Raw genomic sequence first — 23,506 nt, 5'->3', positions numbered from 1 at the left:
GCCCTGCAGCAGGGCGCCGAGCACTCGGGGGCCCGGCGGCCGTGCGTCTCCCCCTCGGGAATCCGAGCCAGGCTGGGCCTCCCCGTCCACTCTGACCTTCCTGAGGCCAGGGCCGTTCCTGTGAAGGGACAGCCACGGCCCCCTGCCACCTCTCTCTGGACCCGGGCCGGGTCTCCCAGGCAGCTTTCCACGGGGCCCGCCGGTCCCGCCGCCTCCTCCTCAGGGACTCGCAGGCTGTCTCTGGTGCCAGAAGGCTGGCCTTTCTGGGGTTTCGTCTCGTTGGATCCGGCCAGCTCTCCCAGCCCTCTGAGACCTGACACGCTTCTGCTTTTGTGGCGCAGGGTGTCGGGGCCCCTCCCTGCTCCTCGCCATCCGTGGACAGTCCTCCCCGACCCCAGAGAGGGCTGTCCGTCCGGACCCCCGCCCATCTCCACGGTCTCGTCCTGTTGTGGGAAGTGCGGGTCTGCGGGGATTTTTTTACTCCACAGAAAGATGACCGCGGACGGAGGAGTGAAAACTTTTATTTCAAAAAGCCTCTGATGTGGACACAGTGAGAAAAAACCCAGGAAGGAGTAAAAATAAAACTAACAAATAAACGGGATCTTGAATAAAATGTGGAACCAATCGCTCTCTTGAGGAAAAAGAGCTTTGGGTTATTTTTTATTATTTTTTTAAAACACATCACTTTGTGTCACTGGATGGCCCAGGGGTCTAGGCCTCTGAGTAGATGGGGCAGGGGTCTACGGGGTAGCACCGTTGTTCTCGGGGTTTTCGGGTTGGGGAGTCACCGTTTTCTGCCGTTTTCTGAAGACACCAGCCAGCGTGTAAGCGTTCGCTTGCCCTGAGCTCTGTGGCCCGAGGCCTCAGGAACCAAGGTCTGAGCCCTGAGGGAGGAGAACCTTACGTGGAGGAGTCTACTCGTCAGGGGTCATGTTTTAAAAATGCTCTCGACCTTGGCTTTCCAAAAACGAAGCGTCCACCGTCTCACACGAATTTACTAGCAGACTTTCGAGAGTGTACATGAAATGCTAACTAAAGAATTGTGCGGGATTAGTGAGAAAAGTCAGACTATGCGGGAGGTGCGGGAGGGGGGCACTCAAGCGACCCCCCCAGACAGGGAAGGGGGAAGCGCCTTCGGGGATTCAGAGCCTGCTGGGGGTGGGGGGATGCTAACACGGTGAGCGGGGTAGGCGCTGGCAGGGTCCCGGGACCCCAGGGGCGGGCAAAACACACGCGGCTTTTCAAGCCTTTCCTTTAGAAACATCCAGCTCATCAGGTTGGTCAGGAACATTCACGTCACATCTTCCTTCCCGTTTTCGCGGTGGGAGAGGGGCCCCGGCGCTAGCTCAGCGCCACCTTCCTGGACACCGTCTGGTAGAAGACGCCACGCGTTAGGGCCCGGTAGCTGGGCACGCGGAACAGGTGACGCTCGCCATAGGCCACGTCGTACTCGGCCGTCTTGCCCGTGACCAGGACGCGGATGTGCGGCTCGTTCACCTGGTGGCCCACCACCACCACGAAGATCTCGATGCCTGCCCGCTGGGCCTCCTGCACCGCCTTCTCGATGGCCGCCGCCGTGGCCCCCTGTGAGTTGCCGTCAGAGAAGAGCAGCAGCCTCTTCTTGGCTGGGACGGACGAGGCCTCGCGGTAGAAGCGCGTCACGTAGCCGAGGGCGTCGTTGACGTCAGTGGCGTCGTTGAAGAAGGTCATGCTGTCCACGGTGCCGGCCAGCACGGTGTAGTTCTGCAGAAACTGCAGCGACGCGCGCTCCGGCTGCTGCTGCCCGGGGCCGCTGTACTGCAGCACCGACACCCGCACGTCGTGGGAGGGGTTCGTCTTGCCCGCCGTCAGGAAGCGCTCGGCCAGCCGCTTGGCGAAGCGCCTGGTGGCGTCGAAGTTGTGGCTGCCCACGCTGGCCGAGCCGTCCAGCAGGATGGTGATGTCGGCCGGGGAGGTGAAGGTGACTGCGGGGTGGGGGGTCGTGTTGGTGCGCGGCCGGGGCCCCCCGACTCGGCCGCCCTGGGCTCCCCCTATCTCTCGCCCTCCTCCGGGAGCCCCCGCCGGCACCCCGTCCACGCGCCCCGGGTACTCACTTGGGCACGTGTAATCTGGGCACTTCTTGTCTGTAAGAGAGAAAAACGCCATGCGGTGTGAAGCCAGTGATCTCGCGGACCACCCTCCCGGCTGTAATCCCCCAGCAAAAATGGCGGCAGAGCTCTCGCATGGCAGGCGTGGAGTAGCCACGTGCACAGGTGGCACTCCTAGACGCCTGGCCAGCATCTACTCGGCCCACTCGGCCCCGCCGAGAAGGGGTGCCCCCCTTTTCGAGGGTGGGCCTTGAGGTCTTGGGCCGGGCCCCCGCCTGCTGTTCTGTGGCCCTCACACCAACCCAGTGAGGGGCGGGGGGGGGGGGGGCAGAGCCCCGGCCCCTTCCGAGGACCGGTTGGCCGAAGCTCAGCGAGGAGAAAGGACGGTCTGCAGGTCAGACACCCCGCGCCACACTGTCCCCAGGCGACACCGACCGGGTGGCTGCAGGCAGGCGTATCTGACCGCGGCAGCTGTGTCTGGCCGTCCACCAGCTGCCTGCGCTGCAGACCCAGCTCTACCACCGGGCCGGGCCCAGAAAGGCGTGTTCTGCGGCGGGGGCCTCTGAGTGGTCTTGAGCTCCGAGGCCAACCCCTGCCCCGGCGTGTGGATGCACCTGCCGGGACCACGGCGAGCACCAGCGCTCACGGGAGGAAGTGCGAGAAGCACGGTGCCGCCCGCACTGGGAGCGTGGGAGCTGCGCCACTGCGTCCTCAAGCGCCAGTGCGAGGCGGCCTGTGGGGAGGCCCTGGTGCCGTCGGCGGGGGGTGCCGGGCCCGTGTGGCCAGGAGGTCGCGGGGCTGAGAGCAGAGCCTCGCCTCGGCCGCCCCGATGCGGCCCTCCCAGTGCGGCGCCCACCCCGAGCCCACCTATGCAGATCTGGGTGGTGATGTTCTTTAGGAAGGCGTCCTCGAGCAGCTCGGCATAGTTCTCCTTCACCAGCGAGATGCCTGGCCGGCCCTGGGGCCCCAGGCCTTGGCAGGAGATGACGTTGAGCTGGTCGGAGCCCGCGACGAAGCCAAACATGTCCTTGATGCCCACGGAGACCACCTGTAGGGGAGGGGCGGTGTCGGCGTGGCCCGGGTGGAGAAGGTCCCCCACATTCCGGGGGGAGGGGCAGGAGGGGCGGCGGGTGGCGTGGGGGTGGCCCCACCTGGACGTCCGGGCCGCAGAGCACGCTGAGCGGGGTGGGGTCCCTCTGGGTGTCTGAGCGGCCGTCCGTGATGACTAGCACTATCTGGTTGTTGTCGGAGGGTGGCAGCAGCCGGTCCCGCGTGTACTGCAGGGCCTCGCCGGTGAACGTGCCCCCCGCCATCCACTGCAGCTTCTTGATGGCTCTGTGGGGCCAGAGCACCTGCTGTCAGTGCCGGGGGCGGGGCCGGGGGGCGGGGCCGGGCTGCCGGGGGGCGGGGCTGGCCGGGCACGCCGCCGCACTCACTCCTTGAGCTCCTGAGCGTTCCTGATGTTGGAGGTCCTCATGTCCACGTGCTCCTGCATCTGGTTGTGGCTGTACTGCACCACCCCTGCGTGCGACTGCCGGGGCTCAAACTGCACGTGTCACACGCCAAGGTCAGGAGGGGACGTGGGGGTCCCAGCAGCCACCCCTCCACCCACCATCTGTCCCAGGCCGACCTGGCCCACAGGCCCCCCTCCACCACACTCATACTCTGGGGGGTGGAGGTTATAGCTTTTAAGGAACAAGGGCCCCGGGACCCACCCCTTCCCAGCCTGGTGTCCCTGGGACGCAGCAGGGCGGGTGTGACTCACCTTGACCAGCTCGTCTCTGCTCAGCCGGTCGATGACCTTGATGATGAAGTCCTTGGCGATCTCAAAGTTCTGAAGGCCTATGCTCTCCGAGCTGTCCAGCACGAAGAGGATGTCGATGGGGCCACACTTGCACTCTGCAGGCAAGGAAGGGGTCAGCCCTTGGGGCCTCCCAGGGCCCCCCTCAGCAGAGCTGCACCCCCAGCCGGGACCCCGGGGCTTCTGGCCCCTGCCTGTGGCTGGCCGCGTGGGTCCCTGCGGCGAGGACAGGGACAGGCCAGCCCCAAGGCCATGGTGGCATGGTGAGGGGGTGAGGTCCCCTGCTGCTCTACAGGATAAACTGGGAGGAGGGGGCATAGCCCTGTCACCCACAGGGAACCCTCAAGAAACATTCAAATGACTCACCACAGCAAGCTGGGGAAAAGAGGAGAAATGAGTTACATTCCAGTCGAGATCCCACATCGTATTACAAATCAGGTCATAAACCCTCTGCCAGCTCCCCACCCGCCTGGACCACCCTCACCAGGGTAGGCTGCTCTGCCTGGTGCTCAGGCCACCCGGGGAAGGGCGGTGGGGGTGACAGTGGCTTGGCCCCTGCCCCCGACCTTTGGGGACTTTCTTGTGGGTGGGGCACACTCCCACCCCTCCTGTTTGTCTCCCTCCCTGCCGAAGCTCAAATGGTCCCTCCGTGGGCACCAGCAGTGGGCGCTGGGGCGGGTGGGACCTAGTTCCTTCCAACTGAGACAGTTATTCAAAGATGAGAGATACTCACAGCACATTTTCATGATGATGTCCAAGATCTCACATTCCTGGAGGGGAAGAGACGCAGGCACCAGGGGCTGAACTGGTCCCCCAGTTGCCACCCCGCGGACCACAGTGGGACTGGGTTGGGATAGCGGCTCTGACTCAGAGTATTAGGCACCCCGCAGCAGGGGCACCTGAAGTGGTCACTGATATGTGGTCACCCCGTGTTCCTCCATGACAATTTCATGCCCCCGTTGCCGTCATGGCTCCCCACCCCACGGGATTCTTAGCCAGAGTGGTCGGCCCCCCAGGGACGTTCACAGACACCCACTTACATCTGGCCCGGGTGGTCCCGTGTGTCCTGGGGGTCCCTGTCCGAGGAAGGACCGGAAAAAAGTGATAAGGGCGCATCACTTCCTGAGCTGCAGGTCTGACGGGAGCCCTGAGCAAGCCCACCCTCACCCTTCTGGCCTCCGGGCTGACCCCGCTTCCCATTAGGAGCCCCTGAAGGCCTGCGTGCTCAGGGCTGGTGGAGAGTCCCTAACTGCCATCATTCTGTAATCACTGGCTGGCACTTACTCCCTGCCCGGGGGCCAGCAGGTGGGCCGGGCATGGCCCTCACCATCTGGGCACTCAGCACCGGGAGGATAGTTCGCCCCAGTCTGACTGTGCCACCTTGATGGACAGGGGACCCCCCAGGCACCCACCCCGGGCTCTGCTGCACTCTCTTCACCCCTCACCTGGTGACGGGCTGCTCCCCCTTCTCTGATCTCCCACAACCCTTGAAATTGCCTGTTCCCTCCCAACCCTGCTGTCAAAGTGCCAGCCTCCCTGAACCCTTCCCCGGAGACCCACTCCCGCAGTTCCCACCCCTGCCCCTCTGCAGCCTCAGAACGCCAGTGTGCCCTACCCCGGCTGGCCGCAGCCGCTCACCTGGGGGCCTTCGGGGCCTCGGTATCCCTTGGCTCCTTTGACACCTGGGGGTGCGATGTCGTTGTTCTGGAGGGGAACGGCACAGTGTCACCAGACACGACCACCATCGACTAGCCATCTGCTGCATTCTGTCCGTGTTCACTGTGCCCCGATGGCCCCACGCCTGCCCTCAGAGCCTCAGCAGCCCTGGCGGCACACGGCTGCCTCCCTCTACAACCCCCGGCGGTGACTGTGCAACCTCCCCAGTGAGCTCTGCACTCACGTCCTCTCCAGGGTCTCCGGCTTCTCCTTCGTCCCCCTTGAGGCCCGGGTAGCCTTTAGTGCCCTGCGGGTGACAGGGGAACACGCGGTCGCTGTGGCGGAGGGTCCGGAGGGGCAGGTGTGCGTGGGTGGCTGGGACCCTGGCCCAGGGGCGGGGTGGGTGCCGAGGGCCTGGGCTCCCGGGGAGGGCGGGGGGCAGGGCCGCATCTTCACTCCGGCGAGGGCCTCGGCCGGGGCTCTCCCACCCGGCACCGGCCTCCGGCCAGCCGTCTCCTCCACCAGCTTTCCCTTTTCAGTCAGCCTTATTTACTGTCAGTCACAGCACTGCATTTCCTCTCTAAGAAGCAGAAGTTTTACAAGGACAAGATAAAGGAGACACGGTGACCCGCCAGAGCGGGCACATGTTCCTGCGGCTGAGTGCCAGCCAGAGGGACACCCCGAGGTTTGAGCCCCCGGGAGCCCAGAGGGAAGTGCCGGTCGCCAGGTGTGCCCCTGGGCCAGGCAGGGGCACCCACGGGCTGAGACCCACGTGGGAGGGGCCTCGGCTCCAAGCCTGTGCTGGGGACACGTGTGAACGTGTGCGTGTATGTCACGCGCCTGTGCGCGTGCCTGTGAACACACCAGGAGGAGCCCGATGGTGGGCGTGTACTCACGTTTATCCCGGGGGGGCCCCTGCTGCCTGGATAGCCCTGCGGGGGAAGGCGGGACAGTCAGGCCAGGCTCCGATTTGGCTGGGGGGGGGGTGCCCATTGGATGATCCCAGCCACGGCTTCCCGGTCCGGCCCGTGGTCCTGGGTCCAACCCGGCTGGCCAGAGGGGGCGCTAGGACAGGAGTCTGGGGCACTCACGGGGAAGCCAGGGAAGCCCTCAGTGCCGTTTCCGGGTGGGCCGTCTTCCCCCTGTGGAGAGCAGACCAAGTCCTGTCGCTGGGAATCGCCGGGCTCGGGATGGTGCCCCGAGGGGCTTCTGCAGCCCGGAAGGCATCCCCCTGCCCAGGACTGCCCTGCGTGTCCCCAGACTTTGGAGCAGGAGGGGCGGTGCCTGTGGGGAGCACCATGACCACGAGGACCACAGTGACTGCAGCGCCCGTGGTGCCCCCAGACACAGAGGGGACAGTCGCCTGTGGAGGACGCACCTCTCCAGACACTGCACCTGGGACCCTCAGCCCCACATGTACGCTCTTCCCAGTTGAAGCCCAGGGCTCGAACCATGGCTTCCCAGTCGCCAGCAGCCCGGCACCACCCCCACCCAGGCCCTCGGGACCACCACTCACCCTTTCGCCCATCAGCCCGGGGTCTCCGGGGGGTCCCGGGGCCCTGGGGCCCCTCTTGGAACCCTAAGGAGGGGAGGAGGGGGTTTGGGAAAGTCAAGTGGACATCCAGGCAGCCAGCAGCGCAGGCCCGGACGCACACCACCTCTCTGCGGAAAACGAAGGCCGAGTTAAATAAAACAACATTTCTACTCATCAGCACAGCAATGATTAAAAGAAGGATCTTTAAATCCATCATCCTAGGGATGGTGGGGAGTCCATACCTCCTGCCCAGTAACCCACCCAGACGGCACCCCCAGGACAGGACCAGAAGTGGCACTACGTGCCTACTGACCGTTACCTCCGGGGCTGGGAGTTCCAACCCCAGAGCTCAGAGAGACAAAGGGACTCGGCACGGGCGGGACTGAGCAAGCACGCGTCCGCCGCAGTTTACAAAATCTTTAGGGTTTCAGAAAACATTCATAATGGCAAAATTGAAAAGAAAAAACTTTGTGAAGCCAAATTTATAAGGCATAATGTGGAAATAAGAAAAATAAATTGGAGAGAAATAAGCTAAAATGTTTGTATTATTTATCTCTGGGTGGTAATGGTTTAGATTTCAATTCTCTGTTTTATTTTTTTCTGCATTTTCCATGTTTCCTGAAAGGCACAGATACCATGAAATGCACTAAAACATTTGTGTGTGTGTGTAGACTGGGGGCGCTCCCCAGTCCTAAGGGCCGTTGCAGGGGCTAGGGTCTGGGGCCGGGGCAGGGAGGGCTACTCACCTCAGGCCCCGGGGGCCCCTCGTCGCCTCGGTACCCTTTAGGTCCAATGGGGCCAGCCTCACCCTGCAAAGAAGATACATCTGTCAGACCCCTTTCAGCCCCGCCCCAGCCCTCCGGGCCCCAGACCCATGCCGGCTGGCCTGCTTGGTCTACACCTCTCCCTGGAGGCCAGTTGCCTACCTTTCTGGGTCCAGAGTCTTGGTCCCCTGAGCACTTCAGGGACATACCCAGCCAGGCCCAAAGAAGGGGTGAGCACAAACCACGTACGGAGCCGGCTGGCCTGCCTGGCCCCTGGGGACCCTGCCAGCCATGACCCTGGACTCAGAGGCCCGTCTCCCAGCCCATCATCAGGCTGATGCCTCCTGGTGAGGCTTTTCTTCTCTAGTCCCTCTCACAAGGCGCACAACTCCCCGTATCTGGCCTGTCCCATTAGGCAGAGGTCAGCCGGGAGGCTCCTGCTGCGACCACAGGAGGGTCCAGCTCTGGGCCCAGGCAGTGTCAGTGTCACTCACTTAACCTGGGGCTTTGCTCGCCGACCGCGAGGACCAGCAGCCCCCAACTTGGGGCTCCCAGAGGTCGGTTTGGGAACCTGAAATGGGGGCCAGGAGGGAGAATGGGAAGCAGAGCCCAGGCCAGTGGGAGGTGTGTCCGGGGCCCCAGGAGACAGGAATACGGCGACCCAGCAGACAGCGGAGGGCCACGCTTGGGGACAGTTTCTGCAGAGCTGTCTCAGCGGCTGGCCTGCTGGGTGGGCACCTCCTGGGATGCGGCCCGAGGGGCCCCCCTGCTCCCGGTGGGCAGTGCTGGCGTCTGCACAAGGAGGTGGCAGTGCCCCCCCACAGGGACAAGAGGCGAGGCCCTGGCAGGGGCTGCAGCGGGACTGTACCCTTCCCTCCAGTTTCTGGATCCCTCCTCTGCTCTGGGAAAACACATCTCCCAGAAACTTCTGCACGGACACCCTGGCGCAGAAGCCAACTGCCTAGCGGGTCTGGAGTCGTGGGGCTGCAACGGAGTTGGGAGGAGGGCAGCCCTGGGGGCAGAAACTGTGCTGCGGCCGGGAAGGCGGATGTCCAGTGTGAACAAACCAGATTCCACAGCCACCTAACCTCCCCACCCCTCACGGAGGGTTCAGGTGAACAAGTGGCCAGAGAGCCGACCCTCCCCAGCTGGGCCACGGGCTGGAGGGACACAGCACCCTCCCCGGCCCCCAGCTGTCTCTGGTGATGTCTGGCTTTACAGTGACAGTTACTCTGGGACAAGCAGGTGCTACTGGAGTAAACGCTGGCGACACTTTTCCCCTCTTAGTGTCTTATGTCCTAGCGCCTCGAACGACTTCCTGAATTGTGCCACGGGGAAGGACCAGATCGTGGCCGGCTTGTCCTGGCCACGCTGACCATCCTGTAGGGCAGTCACACCGTCTGAAGAAGGCAGGGGAGCCTGGGAACGTCGCAGGCAGCCGGAGCAGGCCCTCCTGGGAGGACGCCTCATTAGAACAGGGGCAGAAAGAGGGCAGGGATTCCAGAAAGCTGCAGCGAAGAGAGGTTGACACCCGATGGGTGTCCTCCATCGCCAGGAAAGGCCGGGGTTGTGCTGACCGGCTCCCTATTCACAGAAAAGGCCAAGCCCGCCTCGCTTCGAACCCTGGCAGATCCTCCAGATGCATCAAAGAGAAAGCAAAGACTACAATAAAGGCGGGAAGGTATTTGGAATCTTGTAAACGAGCGGGACATCCTGAACCACAAGATATCGGGACGGAGCCACATGCAACTGCAAACTTGGAAAAAGGTCTGTGGGTAGGAGCCTCCTGCACCTCAGCACAGAAACGGACCCAGCAGAGAACCAACCACTGAAGGAACAGCCCGAGACAGGGACACGTCGGCCTGGAAACCCGAGAGACCACACTCGGCCTTTCCCATAGACCGTGGCGCAAGGCACGAGCGCACAAGGCCTTCTCCCAAGGTGCACAGACACCCAGACGGGGTGGGATCTCTCTTGTGGGCAGAGGTGTGAACACAGCAGCTGTTTTACACTCTTGGGGGGCACGTAAGTGGGGGCTAGGTCAAGTAGAAGTATTTGGCAAACAACACACACGCGCGCGCGCGCACACACACACACATCATTTGGCCGAGACATTATGCTACTAAGAATTTACATTCTGGATGTAGCCTTGCAAGTATTTCAAGATGGACAGATGGATGGACGGATGGATCGTTGGGCAAATGGAGAGACCAGAGGAGCTAAGAGACAGACAGATGGGCATTGATATCTGTTTCAGTATTTTTCTGTAAAGCAAAATACCGGAGGCTGCCTGCATACGTGTTGACGACGGACTAGACAGGGGCGTCTGCAGGCTTCCAGGTGGAGTCCGTGGGGCTGACCTGGCCGGTCCCCAGGTGGATCGGGCAAAAAGCATCGTGGCGCGATGCTGTTCGTGTAGACGACGCGCATACCCCCGCACCCTCTCACACCCTGTGCTTCGTCTGAAAGGATTCTAGAAGAAACTAGATTTTAGAAGACAGTAAGAATCCGTCCCTGTGGGGGGGAGGGGCACGGGGTCAGGAGAACTCTTTTTCCACGCGAGCCTTTCTTCTGCTAGAGTTACTGACTTAACCACTTCTCCCAAACAGGTGAGGTGGCCCGTTTACGGGGTCTTGTGTCTACAAGCCAGGGAACTTCTACGCCTACTTGACTCGAGAGACACTACTCCGCTTTCCTCCAAGAAGGGGGGATCCAGACACTCAGAATTCTCTGGCTCTGTGCCGGCAGCTCTGGGGTCCTCTGGTGCCTCTTCTGCTCACAGGCGGCCACAGACCCTGGGAGTGGCTGGCTCCTAGCGAGCCCGGCTCGGAATTATGTGCGGGGAGAGTTTCCCACCGAGCTGGGTCCGCGGAAGTGCACCCCACACTGGAATGGACCCAGGCGCATTTTTAATGCACCGTCAGGAGACTCAGCAACCCTGTTGTGGCTGCTTCTTCTTTCCCGCTTTTTAAATCACTTTTCGTTAAAATACCGATTCCAAATTCTCTCCACAAGAAAAGCCACCAAAACACTCAAAGCCACAAGCCAAGGCCCACCAGAGCCCCAGGCCTGGCCCCGCCACGGTTGGCCCCCACTCGCAGCTGCTGTCCTCGTCCTTGCTGTCCTGTTTGGAACTCTGTGCCCACCAGTGCTGCTGTCCCCTCCTCCTGCCAACCGGGAGGTCCCCAGTCTCAGCTCAGAGTCCTTCCTGCAGGCCAGGCAGCCACCTCGTCCCCTGCAGGGAGGACTTGGAAACACCCAGCGAGCGACCCCCATCACAGAGTAGCGGGCAGGGTGAGAGGGTCTAGGCCACCCGAGGGGGTCCCCTGAAGGGTGTGGGGAGGACATGTCCCACCCAGCCCCTTCGTGTGCTCTTTTGGGGGGTGGTCACCTCGGGCCCACAGCCACAGCTCCTCCCTGATCTGGAGCAACATGACCTCCTGACAACGAGGCAGGAAAGGCAGACCCCTCCCCTGTGCTGGGGACGATGCGCCATCTGAGGCCAAGACCCGCTCTGGCCCTCTGCTTTCTTAGCCCCCACTTTCCTCCCCTCGTCCCCTCCGCCAGCATGGCATCTGGAAGGTGTCACATCCAGGAATTCTGGAAACTTCCGTGCACTGACACTCTCAAATCTGCCTCCAGCCAGGATCTCACACCTGGATTCCAAACGCTGAACAAGCCTCTTCCTCACCTGGTGTCTCCTGGGGGGCTCAAACACACCATCTCCAGTATGGGGTGACCCTGCCCCACCAGGCCAGGGGATGTCTCCAGGGGTCCCAGGGCCCCTCAAGTCCTTGCTGCCATCTTCCAGTGCCAATCGAGCCAGGCGCCCCTCTCACCCACTCTGAGGGCAGAGCTTGGGGGGCTCCTGGGCGTGTGCTCCCTGAGCTCTGCATCCTGGCAGACGCCTGCCAGGTGACAGGGGCACAGGGGCTGGGCACCCCGGCTGCCCCCCACCACTGGCTCCTGACCCTGGGCAGCCCCTGCAGGAAGTCCCCTGAGTCATAAGTGGAGAGGGACTGCCCTTAAATCCAGGAGCTGCTGGAGCCTTTCTGCTGGCAGCCGACACGGCCCCCCACCCCCAGACAGCTTCCTACCGGGTCTCCGGGGATGCCGACGGGGCCTTCTCGTCCCTGGTCACCCTGGGGTCCGGCTTCGCCCTGGGGAGGAGTGAGCCAGTGAGTGTGGAGGCCAGGAGAGGTCAAGCTGCCCGGGTGGCCGCTGGGCAAGGCTGGGGGTCCCGCAGCTCTTGAGCCAGCAGAGGCCAGATCAGGAAGGGCCACCCTCCACCGTGGGCCTGGCCTCATCCTTCCCCTGGGTTTTTATATACGGTGGCCAGGCACACGGACATCTGGAGGTTCTCGGGGTTTCAGGGGGCAGCCCCTGATGTTAGCTGCTTGTCCAGTGAGGCTCACTGATGGGTCTCAGGAGCTGGAGCCCCGCCTAACCCCTGCCGGCCTCTGTTCTCTCTGGGCGCTTCCTGGGGTGTGGCCTGGCCTTCCCTCCATTCCCTGATCTCAGCACGGTAGGCTTGGAAGGGGTCAGGCCATGCTATCCCTGCTTCAGTGTCCCTCCCTGCCCTCCTGGGGGCCGGGGGGGTTCTGGGCAGTGCACAAGGAGCAAGGACGGGGCAGAGAGCAAATCTCTCTTTCAGTGACCTTAGCCTCAGGCTAAGCTCGCTCTCCCCATTGGGACACCCAGACACACGTGCTCAGGAGGAGCGGTTTTGCCAGGGTGGTCACAGCGAGAGGGACCACACGGCCTCCGCGGTGTCCTGTTCCCGGGATGAGATGAAGCCTTGCCCTGCTCTGCAGCGAGAAGGCCAGGTCCTCACCCAGGTCTGAAGACCATCATCCCTCCCTGCTGGCTCCGGAACGGTGGGGGTGGGCGCTCCCCTCCTCTAACCAGGCACAGTCTCTGGTGTCTGCCCTCCAGCTCCTGCAGAACCTTCCAATGAACCAAGGGCCACAGAAAGCTCTGGAAGGAGGCTGCGCTTCGGGCCACAGCTCGGCAAGCCTGCTGGGCCATTGTGACCACGAAGTCCGTGTGGGCCTGGCTTCTCAACTTTCCCGCTCTTCAAGTTGTAAGAAAGGACCGTTCCAGAGTGTGAGCTCTGTCCGCAACGTTTAAGGGGCTGCTGGGGGGCTGCAGGTGTTTGGAAAAGCCCAGATGTGTGATGGTGAGTTGAGTGAATCGTGACACGGGAGGAGCCGTGCAGCCACCTGAGTGAGAGGCGTGCACTCGATGACAGGTGTGGAGCCAGTGCTGTGCAGACTATTCCCGGTGCTGCATCCGGGATGGCCGTTGTGAGTCCCGGTGTGGCTGTGTGTCTCTGTGTGACTGTGTGTGTGTGTGTGTGTGTGTGTGTGACGGTTTCCCCTGCACACGCTGGTCATCGGTGATGGGCGGAGGGGATAACCCCGCCCCTCGCACTCCTCATCTGGGCCCACACCCCCCATCTCCCCGCCCTGCTCACACCCCTCGAGGTGCTCCGGGGTCGGGGGCGGGGAGGGGGGCTGCCACACTTCCAGAGCCGGGGAGACAGACTTCGGGAAAACAGCAGGTGAGGGTGTGGGTGAAATCTAGATGCCAAAGGGACTTGGTGGCATGTGTCCTGTGAGGCTGACGGCCTGACCTCACCTGACCGCAGTCTCTGGCCCCCTCCTGGGGTGTGGGGTCTCAGCTTAATGAACAGTGACTCACCGGGTCTCCCCTGGGGCCGCGCACGCCTGGGGTCCCCCGCGGTCCTCTTTCCCCAGGGCCGCCCTGTGCGGAGAACAGCGGACGGAGGTGAGACAGACTGCAGCTCGGACACGGCATCGAGGAAGGGGCTCCAGCTGGGCACGGGCTGAGCCCCCCCAGACACGCCGGCCTCGCAGAGACTGAGGTCCACTGAGCTCAGACAGAAGCCCCGGCGCTTGTCAGCCACGCCGGCCACGCCGGCCCAGACGCCACCCCACCCCACTCACCCTTTCTCCAGGGGCACCGTCCGGTCCCGGGTTTCCCTGGGATTAAGAGGAACAAGCAACATCAGTTTGGGATGGGAACTCTGTTTCGGGGCCTGGAGTTGGGACAGGAGATCACGTGGGGCGCTCACCTCGTCGCCGGCCTCGCCCTTCTCTCCCGGGGGACCAGGCAGCCCCGGCTCGCCCTGGGGGAGAACAAGGGTAGGACTGGGCCCGGGGCTGTGGCCCCTCCCGGGCCCCCCTCCACCTCCCTACTTCCCGCCCTCCCCTCCCCTCCCCTCCCCCATCTGTCCTGGGGGAGAATGAGAGTAAGACTGGGCCCCTCCCGGCTCCCCCCGCACCCCACCCCCGGCTGCTTTAGGGGCTCCGTGAACACTCACCTCATCCCCAGGGGGCCCTGTGCTCCCCGGCCTCCCAGGCTCCCCATCAGCTCCAGGCGCACCCTGGAATGATGAGAAAGGTCAGCCTGCGGGAGGCTACGCCCGGCCGTCCTGGGCCACCAGTGACCCTGCACCAGTCCCCCTCACCCAGACTTCGGGCCACACCTGACCAAGCACACCTTGGACTCTGAGAACCTTCCCAACCACCCATATCTCTACAGGAATCCTGCAGAAGCCACTTCCCCGTGTCGTCTGCTGTTCAAGTCCCCCTCATGCAGAGGGGCAAGCCCACTTCTAGTCATCGAAGGCAGAGTCAGGTCCGGGGCCCGCAAAGCAATCGGCCGGATTCCGAAAATCCGGTCCAGGAAGCCTGCGTGGTTAGGACGCGTTCAGTCAACCTTACTTCTCCATCTTTCTTAGCACTTCCTGCTGCTGAAAACGCCGGAAAAGCACCAACAGCAGAAAGCTGTGCTCTAAGTTGGACTCAAAACCTTGGGTCCTCATTATTTACTTTTCTGCCTCCTGTTTGCTGTTAAGTGGTGACTTTCACATGAACAGACGATTCTAGGCCGTGAGGGCACCTCGTCCGTCTGCTGCAGGCGGGCAGTGTGATGCACCCCAGGGCGCATCCGAGGCTCAGTGACATGGGGCTGCAGGGGGCACAGGGGGCGCCCCCCTTGGGTGACTGTGCCTGTCCTTGGTTGTAGCTTGGTTTTGTGCTCTCTCCACCCCGGCCTCCTGCCTGCCCACTTGGGGGCCTGGTCCTTGCAGGGTGGGTGGAGAATCTGCTTCCAAGAGGGTTTCTGATTCATACGGGGTACACAGGGAGGCCTGCCCGACGTCACCAACCTTTTCTCCTTTCAGTCCGAAGGCACCCGCGTCGCCCTTGGGCCCTGGGGGTCCTTGAGCGCCCTGACAAGAAATTGTAGGAGGTCAGTCCTCAGCCTTCAGCAGCAGTCATTGGGTTGCACACAAATAGAAGCTGAAAAGGCAGGTCTGGGCTGGGTACAGCCTGCCCGTGACCTCTTAGAGCTCCAGAAGGGCTGAGTCCGTATTTGCTCACGAGAACTTAGCCTTAAAATGTGAGTGACAGAATGCAACTTACGTCGAATCCGGGTGAGCCCTTGCACCCTGGCAGGCCGGGGTACCCCATCTCCCCCTGGAGGGAGGAAGGCAGATTTAGAGGTCAAGACTTTCGTTCTGGCTCATCCATCCCCTCCCGGGAAAGCCCGGGAGGCTTGGGGTCCACTGGGGCCTGGGGCTTGGCAGGAAATAGCTTCTGCCTTTCTCGCCACCTCCCAGTCACCAGCTCTCCCGCCAGGCGGGGTTACCTTCATGCCGTCCACGCCATCGATGCCACGCTTGCCCTTCTCTCCCTGCAAGGCACAAAGGCCAAAGAAGGGTTCACGAAGGTCAGACAGGACCCCGCTGGGGCAGAAGACATGTCCCCGCCCCCACACTCACCTTGTAGCCCTTGGATCCCCTGGAGCCCTGTGGAGACAGGAAGGGAGAGTGAGGGGGGTGGTCCCCCAATACGGGGCGAGTCCCCAGGGAATTGGGATGGGTCCCAGGATGGGTCCCCCACAGCTTGTCACAGCTCAGACACGCTGGAGATGGGCGGTGTCACGCTCCTGTGCTTGAGGGGGGTGGCTCTGTGCCCCAAAGTCCTGCTTTACTCACCTTCTCCCCTCGGCTCCCTTTTTCTCCCTAAAAAGCAGACAGAGGAGGAAAGAGGGTGTCACTGGTGTCCTGGGGCCCGATGCCCTGGGCTGAGCCCGGATGTGTTCCACTGGGCCCCAGGACAGGCCGGCAGCTCTGGAGGAGGAGGGGGAGACGTACCTTCATCCCCTGGTAGCCGACCGGTCCGAGGTCCCCAGGCCTTCCCTGGAACACAGAGGAGGGGGTATGTTAGGCAGCCCTGAGGGCAGCCATAGCGACCCCCCCAGTCTGTCTTGACCCCCACTCTGCTCAGGCCTGGTCAGCCAGAGAGACCGGGCTGGCTGACCACTGGCCCGAGTCCCAGAGAGCAGCCCCGATGTGAAGGCTCCTCCTCCCAGTCCTGGGGGCTCTTCAGTGGAGTCCGGGGAGGAGAGGGGAGATCAGGGCCCAGGAGGAGGGGGGATGGGGAAGGTCTAGGATGCCCCCTAGGAGGAGAGGGGCATGAGCTGGGCCTGAGTGGAGGCCTGGGCAGAATGTACTGGAAGGAATGGTTGTGCAGCATCTTCTGGCGTTCTCTGCCCTTGGGGCCGTGTCCTCTCAGGGTCAGGCCACAGGACCATGGTGCCCAGAAACCAGCCATGCTTCTAGAAGTTTCCACAGTCCGGCTCCTCTCTCAGCCTCAGGTTGTCAGCACCCACCACCCCTGAGGTCAGGTGCTTGGCACTCACAGGGTCTCCGGCTTCTCCTTTCTCTCCTGGGAGACCTGGCTTCCCACGTTCTCCCTGCAACACAGAGCAGGTCAAGGTTGGGGAAGATTTTTGTTTATTTCTAAAAACCTGATGGAAAGGACCCCCAACTTGCTCACAAGAAAAGGATTAAGAAGATATTCCATCGGCCTTCAGGGTTTTCAGGCTCCTTCCCTGTCACCTGTGGCCTGACCCGGGGTCTGCAAGGTCAGGGGCACACGCCCCCTCCCACAGAGCCCACCGGGCCCTGTGCTGCCCCATGCCGCCCGGCTGGCCCCCGAACATTTGTCTCCAGCACCCCACCCCATTCCTGCTGCTGTGCGGGGCTCCTGGGCCGGAGAGGGGGCCCGGCTCAGCTCCGGAGGGTGGTGCCCATATGGCTGCATGGCCGTGCAATCTAACATTTTTAGGAGTGCCAGAACCCTGGACTTTGATGGGCGGTCAAAGTTGTAAGTGTTGGCCACACCTGGCCTTGGGCCCCACGTTTGCGGCCCAGCCCACGAGAAGGTGGACCTCCGGGAGCAAAGCACCAGCGAATGCTCACCCCTCTGCCATGGGGAGGCCAGCTGTCGGACTGGGAGGCCAGCTGGCCAGACTCGCCCCTGGCATCGGCCACAGGGTCACTGGACTCTCTCCCCATGGTCGGGGACACCTGCTCAGGGAGGGGCTCCTTCTCTGTCCCCACACCTAGTGTGAGTGGGTGCTCGGTGGGGGCTCAGGACAGCTGCCCGGGGTCCCACCACGTTCCCAACACCAGGGGCTCCAGGTTGCAGGGACATTTGTCCAGTGCTGTACTCCACACTTCTCTCCCTCCAGGGAGCCTGCGACCGCTCACCTCGTACCCGGGGTCACCCCGCGGTCCGGGAGGTCCTCTGGCGGGCTGCAAGACGGGAGAGAAAGGTCAGCCCGAGGTAGCATCCTGGGTGTCCCCAGAGGTGGGCGGGGCCCCACACTCACCTGACACTCGAAGGAACAGCACTGCAGGAGGAGAGAAGACACGTTAGAGAACAGGGCTCAGCGCACGGCCTGAGCTCCGACGGCGGGCACCCGCGGTGGGGACGGGGCTGGTGATGTCCTGGACGGTGGGGGGAGGGGGGCCAAGGAGGGAGGGGCAGGGGAGAGGCGGAGGAGACAGAGGGGAAGGGGGACGGGAGGGCAAGGGAGGGGCTCGTACCACTTGCTCCACATTGTTTTTCTGAAAAGTGAAACGGAAAAGTGGAATTAATTTGTATTCAGCGCCACAGGATTTCCCGGCCTTCCGGACTCCGGCGGGAGGGTAGAGCGGCCTCTCACAATCATGTCAATGATGGTGTCAATGGTCTGGCTGATGACTTCCTCCGCGTCCCGGCTCTGCCCCCAGTCAGCCGCTGTGAAGTTGCGTCGGTACGTGTGGTCTGTGGCGATGATGCTTAGACGTGGCTCCTGGTGTGGATAAGGGACAAGGTTGATGGCCGCTAGGGGCCCGGCCTCACCCCACCGCTGCTCTTCCTGAGGCCCCCCCCCCTGCGGCTCGATGCCTGCACCTCTGCACCCCGCAGGCTGTGCCCGGCACCCCTCCATGGAGCAGGCCCCGCAGGGGCTCCTACCAGGTGGTCGGGCGTGATGGCCACCGAGAAGACTTTGATGCCCAGGTGCTTGGCCTCGTTCACGGCGTCCTCCAGGCCCCCACACGGCTCCTTGTAGCCCTCCAGGGGGTGCCCGTCAGTCACTACAATCAGGTACTTGTTCTCCTTCAGGTGGGAGCCCCTGCAGGGGGTGGGCGGTGGTGAGGCCCCTCAATCACCCCCTCCACCAACCCTAACAGCTCAGGGTACCCCTGGAACACAGCTGAGACCCCCCAAGATGGGAGGCGAGGAGCCGGGGGCCAGAGCCCCAGAGGGAGACCCAGACCCAAATGCAACTCTCAGAAGGCTGATTCCTGTTATGCTGGGCACGGGTTTCCCTCTGTCAGTCCTGCCTATAAAGTGGGCTATGATCAAGGATATTAAAACAGAAAATAAAGGCTTGCGGGATCACATTGCTCTCAAGCCCCATCTTGGAAAACGCATACATATCCAGGGGGAGATACAGGTCCTGGCTCCCCTGAGGCACCCTGACGGGGGGACCCCTGACCACAGGTAGTGGGAGGGGTCAGCAGAAGAGCCGTCCTTGGCTGCGGCCAGGGGCACTTGGGGCTGTGGCCGAGGGCATGAGGGGCTGTGGCCAGGGGGGCACCGGGGCCTGTGGCCGGAGGCACCTGGGGGCTGTGGCCGGAGGCACCTGGGGGCTGTGGCCAGAGGTACCTGGGGGCTGTGGCCGAGGGCATAGGGGGCTGTGGCCAGGGGGGCACCGGAGCCTGTGGCTGGGGGCACCTGGGGGCTGTGGCCAAGGGCATGGGGGGCTGTGGCCAGGCTGAGCTGCAGCCAGGGGGGCATCCTCTCCCCCGATCAACCACAGATGCTGTTGACTGTTCACCGTGGCAGTTCGGATGTCGTGTGTGGAGCCAGCTCGGGGGACACTGGCGCCCTACAGGAAGACTCTGCCGTCTGTGTCTCTGTCTCTGACTGCAGACACCATCTCTGCGGTTACTGGGGCACTTCCGGCCCCACGGCCCCCTCTACCTTCAGTGGTTGAGACAGTGGACAGCTCAAGGGGGAGCCCGGGGGTGGACAGTGACCCTTGGGTGGTGGCCATCAGTGTGATGTCCTCGAACACCAGGACTGGCTCCTGGGGTGGCCGGGAGCTGTGTCGGGAAGCCGTGCAGCCTGCACGGGACACGCACGGGCTTCCAGACCGCAGCTGTGGATGGACGGCACTCACCCCACGAGCAGCTCCTCCAGCCCCTTCTTGATGGCGCAGTCCGTGTATGTGCCCTTGCCAAAGTACTTGACCGCATCCACACTGGCCTTGAGTACATCGCGACCGCTGGGCATGCGTGTGAGCGAGCGGATGATCTCCACCTCGTCGCTGTAGTGCAGCGCGCCCGCGTTCCACACCAGGTTACGGTCACACCGATAGTACCTACAAAGCACAGGGTGGACTGGTGGACTCTCCCAGGTCCTGGCGCTGCATTTGCCGTGGGCACCTCCAGGGCCTCCCTCCCCGGCTCCCCGCGTGCGGTCTCCCATTTCACAGGTGGACCGGCTGCCCGGCCCCGTCACACCCTGAGAGGCAGGGGCCGGCAAGCCCAGACTGGACTTCCTGTGGGCCCTAGATGCTGGGTTTCTGCCCTTGGGACCAGCATGGAGGGGTGGGGGTGGCCAGGAGAGCCAGCCCCAGCCAGTGAGTGACCACCGTATCCCCTGATCTCAAGGGTCCTTGGGTAAGGAGCTGTGTGCATCGGGAAAGCCGCAGGGGCGGGGCAGGGATGGCATGGGTGGGAGGGGGGCAGGGTGACAGGGGAGGCGGAGAGCAGGTCTAAGTGGGACACTGGTGGGGGGGGGGTCCTCGTGGATCTGAGTGGCTGCGTCTCTCTGCCCCTGTGCGCCTTGGCTGGAGGCTTTCAGCGGTTTGCTCTATTGGAGCCTGGGGTAGACGTCTTTCAGCCTGTTCAGCAGATGGGGTGACCGAGGCCCCTACAGTGACGCTAACAGCATCAAGAGCAGGAAGACCTCACCCCGTTTCACAGGCGGGGAAACTGAGGCATAAGAAATTGAATAATGAGGCCACAGGCACCTGGAGGGGGTATCAGACCTCAGGGGCTCAGACACTTGGCTGAGTTCAGGGTTTCGGGTCATATGCCCCACATTGGGCAGCCCCCGCCCACTGTCCCTGCAACCCCCTTACGGTGGGCGGGAAGCTCAGCGCCCTGGTCATCAAGTCAGTCAACAGGGACTGACTAAGGACTGGGGCTGGGGCCCTGCACAGCTGAATGGATGGGGGAGGAGCCTGGTTCTGACTATGACCCTCCCCCCATGGCCTTGCCCCCCCATGGGCGTGTCCTATTGTCAGCCACACCCACTGCCGGTGCTTCCCCACCCCGACTCCCACCCCCACAGCTGCAGACTCATCAGACAGATGAATGAGTAAGTGAATGAATGAAGTGTGCTGTCCCCAAACCCGGAACGAAGCTGGCAGGCCCTCTGGGCTCCTCGGACCAGGACACTAAGGACACTGGGATGTCGGGTCCAGGACTCAGACTCTGCCATCCACATGGGCAGAGGTCAGCGTCCAGGCAGGGGCAAGGGGTGCCCTCTTCAGGCACAAGGCGGAGCCACAGAGCCTCCCGCCAAATCCTGAAACTCACACAGTTGGGGAGCGGGGAGGCATGTTTGGGGTCCTGGGAGCCCCCATCACAGCACTGTCCCCCAGGCTCCTGGCTGACCAGGCCGACTGGTCTCATCCATCTCAAACTCAGCCCTTTTCTGGCTCATCTGAACCACTGTGGATGTGGGAGGTGCATGAGTGGCCTGGCCACCACCCAGCGCTTCTCCATGAGAAAGGAGGCTCGCTCTGCCTGCCGGGCCCCTAGGCCCACCACCCTCCCTTAGAAGCTCACAGAAGTGTGGGATTGGCGGTAAAGGCGTGGCCTCTCCTACCTGTCTCTCAGGTTGTCGATGAAGCGCTTGGTAAAGGTCTTGACCTTGTCCACCAGGGCCCCATAGGGCTTCAGCCTCAAGGCCACGCTCTCAGAGGTGTCCAGCACAAAGAAGAGGTCCACAGGGCAGTCTGGGCCAAGAGTGGGGAGGAGGGGCCTGAGGCTCACACCTTGCACCCCCCTGGGCACACAGAGGCCACCTCCCCCAGGTGCCCGGTGAGGGGCAGGGTGACTGTGAGAGCCCCCATGAGGGTCCTGGGAATCCTGCCTGGAGGGCAGGGAGCTCCTCCCTCGTCGGCAGAACCTTGGGAACAAGGAGACAGCACGGGGAGGGTGGCGGGGGGGGGGGCAAGTTTCTCCACTGCCTGCCAGGCTGGGAATCAAATGGAATGAGCGGGGGGCAGAGAAAGAACAGCGCCCACCCGGCCCCTCGCGCTGCTGGAGGAGCCCTGAAGGCTCAGGCCTGGGTGGTGCTCGCCCTCCCCATAGGGGCCTCCTCCCTGGTCCAGCCTGACGCCCCTCAGACCGGAGAAGCAGAGGGGACCCGGGGTGTGGGAGCCGCGGACCGCGTCGGAGAATTTCAAGCCCCCCAGGCACCCCAGCTCTTATGTCAAGGGAAGGGTCTGGCCCAGGTTCCCGGGACGGCAGAAGCAGAGGGTCAGAGATGCGGCCGGGCACTCACCCTGGAAGGCGACCGCCCTGTCATTGCCCGGGACGTCCTGAGCGGCCACCCAGCAGGCCTGCAGCAGCAGAGGCACCAGAGCATGGGCCAGCTTCATGTTACCGCCGGAGTGTCACCATCGAGCGAGGGCAGGGGTCAGGGTAGGCCTGCGGCGCGACCAGAGGGAGAGAGAGAAGCTGTCTCTGCTCTCGCAGGGAAGTCACAGCCCAGGAGGGACGGAGGGAGGGACGGAGGGCTGGGCGGAGGAGGAGGAGCTGGGGCGGGGGCGGTGCGGAGGGCGGGGGTCTCCCTGGGAGTGAGTCACCGCGCCCTGCGCTCCCCTCTGGGCTCCTGGACTCGGGAAGCTTCTTCCTCTGTTTTGGGGGCCAGACGGCTGGTCTGCTCTCGCGGAGCACAGCGAAACTGCAGCCGAGTTTACCAAAGTCTGAGCAGGAATGTCAGGCAGAACGAATCTCCTTCCAGCCCCCTGGATTGTTTCTAACCCAGGCATCTTATGGAATCGCTCCCTTCACCCATCTCCCTACAAGCGGCCCTCCGATGGCTTAAATGTTTCAAATACATTGCTTTGTCAGATTTCCCAGTCATTGTTCATGTAAATATTTCTTCACCGGTCAGCAGATACATATTTGGAAAAGATACTTCAATTTTTCACTATGGGAAAACAAAGTCAACAACCGTCCCGTGAACCATCCCTCACGGCACAGGGCGGGGTCACCAAACTCTCGTGTAGACGAACACCCGGGTGTAATATAAGCCTCCTAGAACTTAATAGTCTAGCGTTGACCGGGAATTAACACATATTGTGTATGTTATGTGTATTACACACTGCATTCTTACAATAGTCCGCTAGAGAAAAGCGTTATTGGGTTATTCAGAAATTCATCAGGAAGAGAAAACACATTTACGGAACCATATTGTATATTTCAGAAAAACCCATATATAAGCAAACCTGTGCAGTTCAAACCTGTGTTGTTCAAGAGTCAATTATAGAGAGACAGACCCTGATTCTGAGGACGAGAGTGAAGGCTCCACCCTAGGATCCTGTGGGGTGGGCTCCAGATGTGGCCAGACCCACCCCTGCCCCAGAGAAGGTTCCAGAAGACCTCCTCCAGAGCTGGGGCTGTTGACACGTATCTAATATCGGCCTAAATGTTTTTCTAGTTTAAAAACATACAACAGTTGTATAACCATAATAAACTTTCGAGAAGTCCTTCAGAAATCACACTTCTCAATGATTGCTCTGAGATTTCTTCCAATGCTTGCCCCATACCCACTTTGTGGGATTTTTGTGAACTTGCTGCCTCTGACTTCATCCCAGCTGCGCCATGGGCATCGCTGTGTGTGCTTCAGTTTGGTGCCGTGACGCCCCGCTTCCCGGCTTCCAGTTCAGACAAATGGAGGTTCAGCCCCCCCCCCCCCCCGTGCGAGGCTGCCCCCTGCTTGCTGGCTCCCCCAGTCTGAGCCGCTTATCTGCGAAGTGCCAAAGCGTTATTGTTCTGGCGGGTTTGGGAGAGGCAGGAAGACGCTGTGTGAATCGCTGACAACAGTGAGGCCCAGCCAGGCCTTGCACACGTTCTGACCCGTGGGGGCCTGAGCTGCACGCGTGTGAGAGCTAAGCCGTGGGGTTTGCAAATGACTCGTTTCGCGGCCGCCAGGAGGCCGTAACTGACACCTGTGCTCCAACGTGGCCTGACCTTCTCCAAGGGGAAGGGAAC

General features: G+C 62.4%; 1 protein-coding gene across 1 annotated transcript; it reads right to left on the bottom strand.

The window, feature by feature from the left end:
* Positions 1-505: 505 nt before the first annotated feature.
* On the bottom strand, positions 506-22,012 carry COL6A1 (collagen type VI alpha 1 chain). Its single transcript, XM_030330053.1, has 35 exons — positions 21,792-22,012; positions 21,111-21,240; positions 19,393-19,593; positions 18,180-18,339; positions 17,887-18,015; positions 17,768-17,788; positions 17,551-17,571; positions 17,429-17,473; positions 16,576-16,629; positions 16,028-16,072; positions 15,869-15,895; positions 15,653-15,679; positions 15,520-15,564; positions 15,294-15,347; positions 15,038-15,100; positions 14,189-14,251; positions 13,940-13,993; positions 13,812-13,847; positions 13,546-13,608; positions 11,940-12,002; positions 7,825-7,887; positions 7,061-7,123; positions 6,636-6,686; positions 6,441-6,476; positions 5,789-5,851; positions 5,527-5,592; positions 4,929-4,964; positions 4,622-4,658; positions 4,255-4,263; positions 3,853-3,986; positions 3,524-3,633; positions 3,239-3,422; positions 2,955-3,135; positions 2,094-2,123; positions 506-1,964 (listed from the first exon to the last, which is right to left on the bottom strand). Exons 1-35 carry the CDS (start codon positions 21,886-21,888, stop codon positions 1,342-1,344), a joined length of 3,084 nt encoding a protein of 1,027 aa, XP_030185913.1. The 5' UTR covers positions 21,889-22,012; the 3' UTR covers positions 506-1,341.
* Positions 22,013-23,506: the final 1,494 nt, after the last annotated feature.

The sequence above is a fragment of the Lynx canadensis genome, chromosome C2 (assembly GCF_007474595.2).
Source record: "Lynx canadensis isolate LIC74 chromosome C2, mLynCan4.pri.v2, whole genome shotgun sequence".
Lineage (NCBI taxonomy): Eukaryota > Metazoa > Chordata > Mammalia > Carnivora > Felidae > Lynx > Lynx canadensis.
Note: the sequence above shows the minus strand (reverse complement) of the source record. Positions and strands in the feature narration are given on the sequence as shown.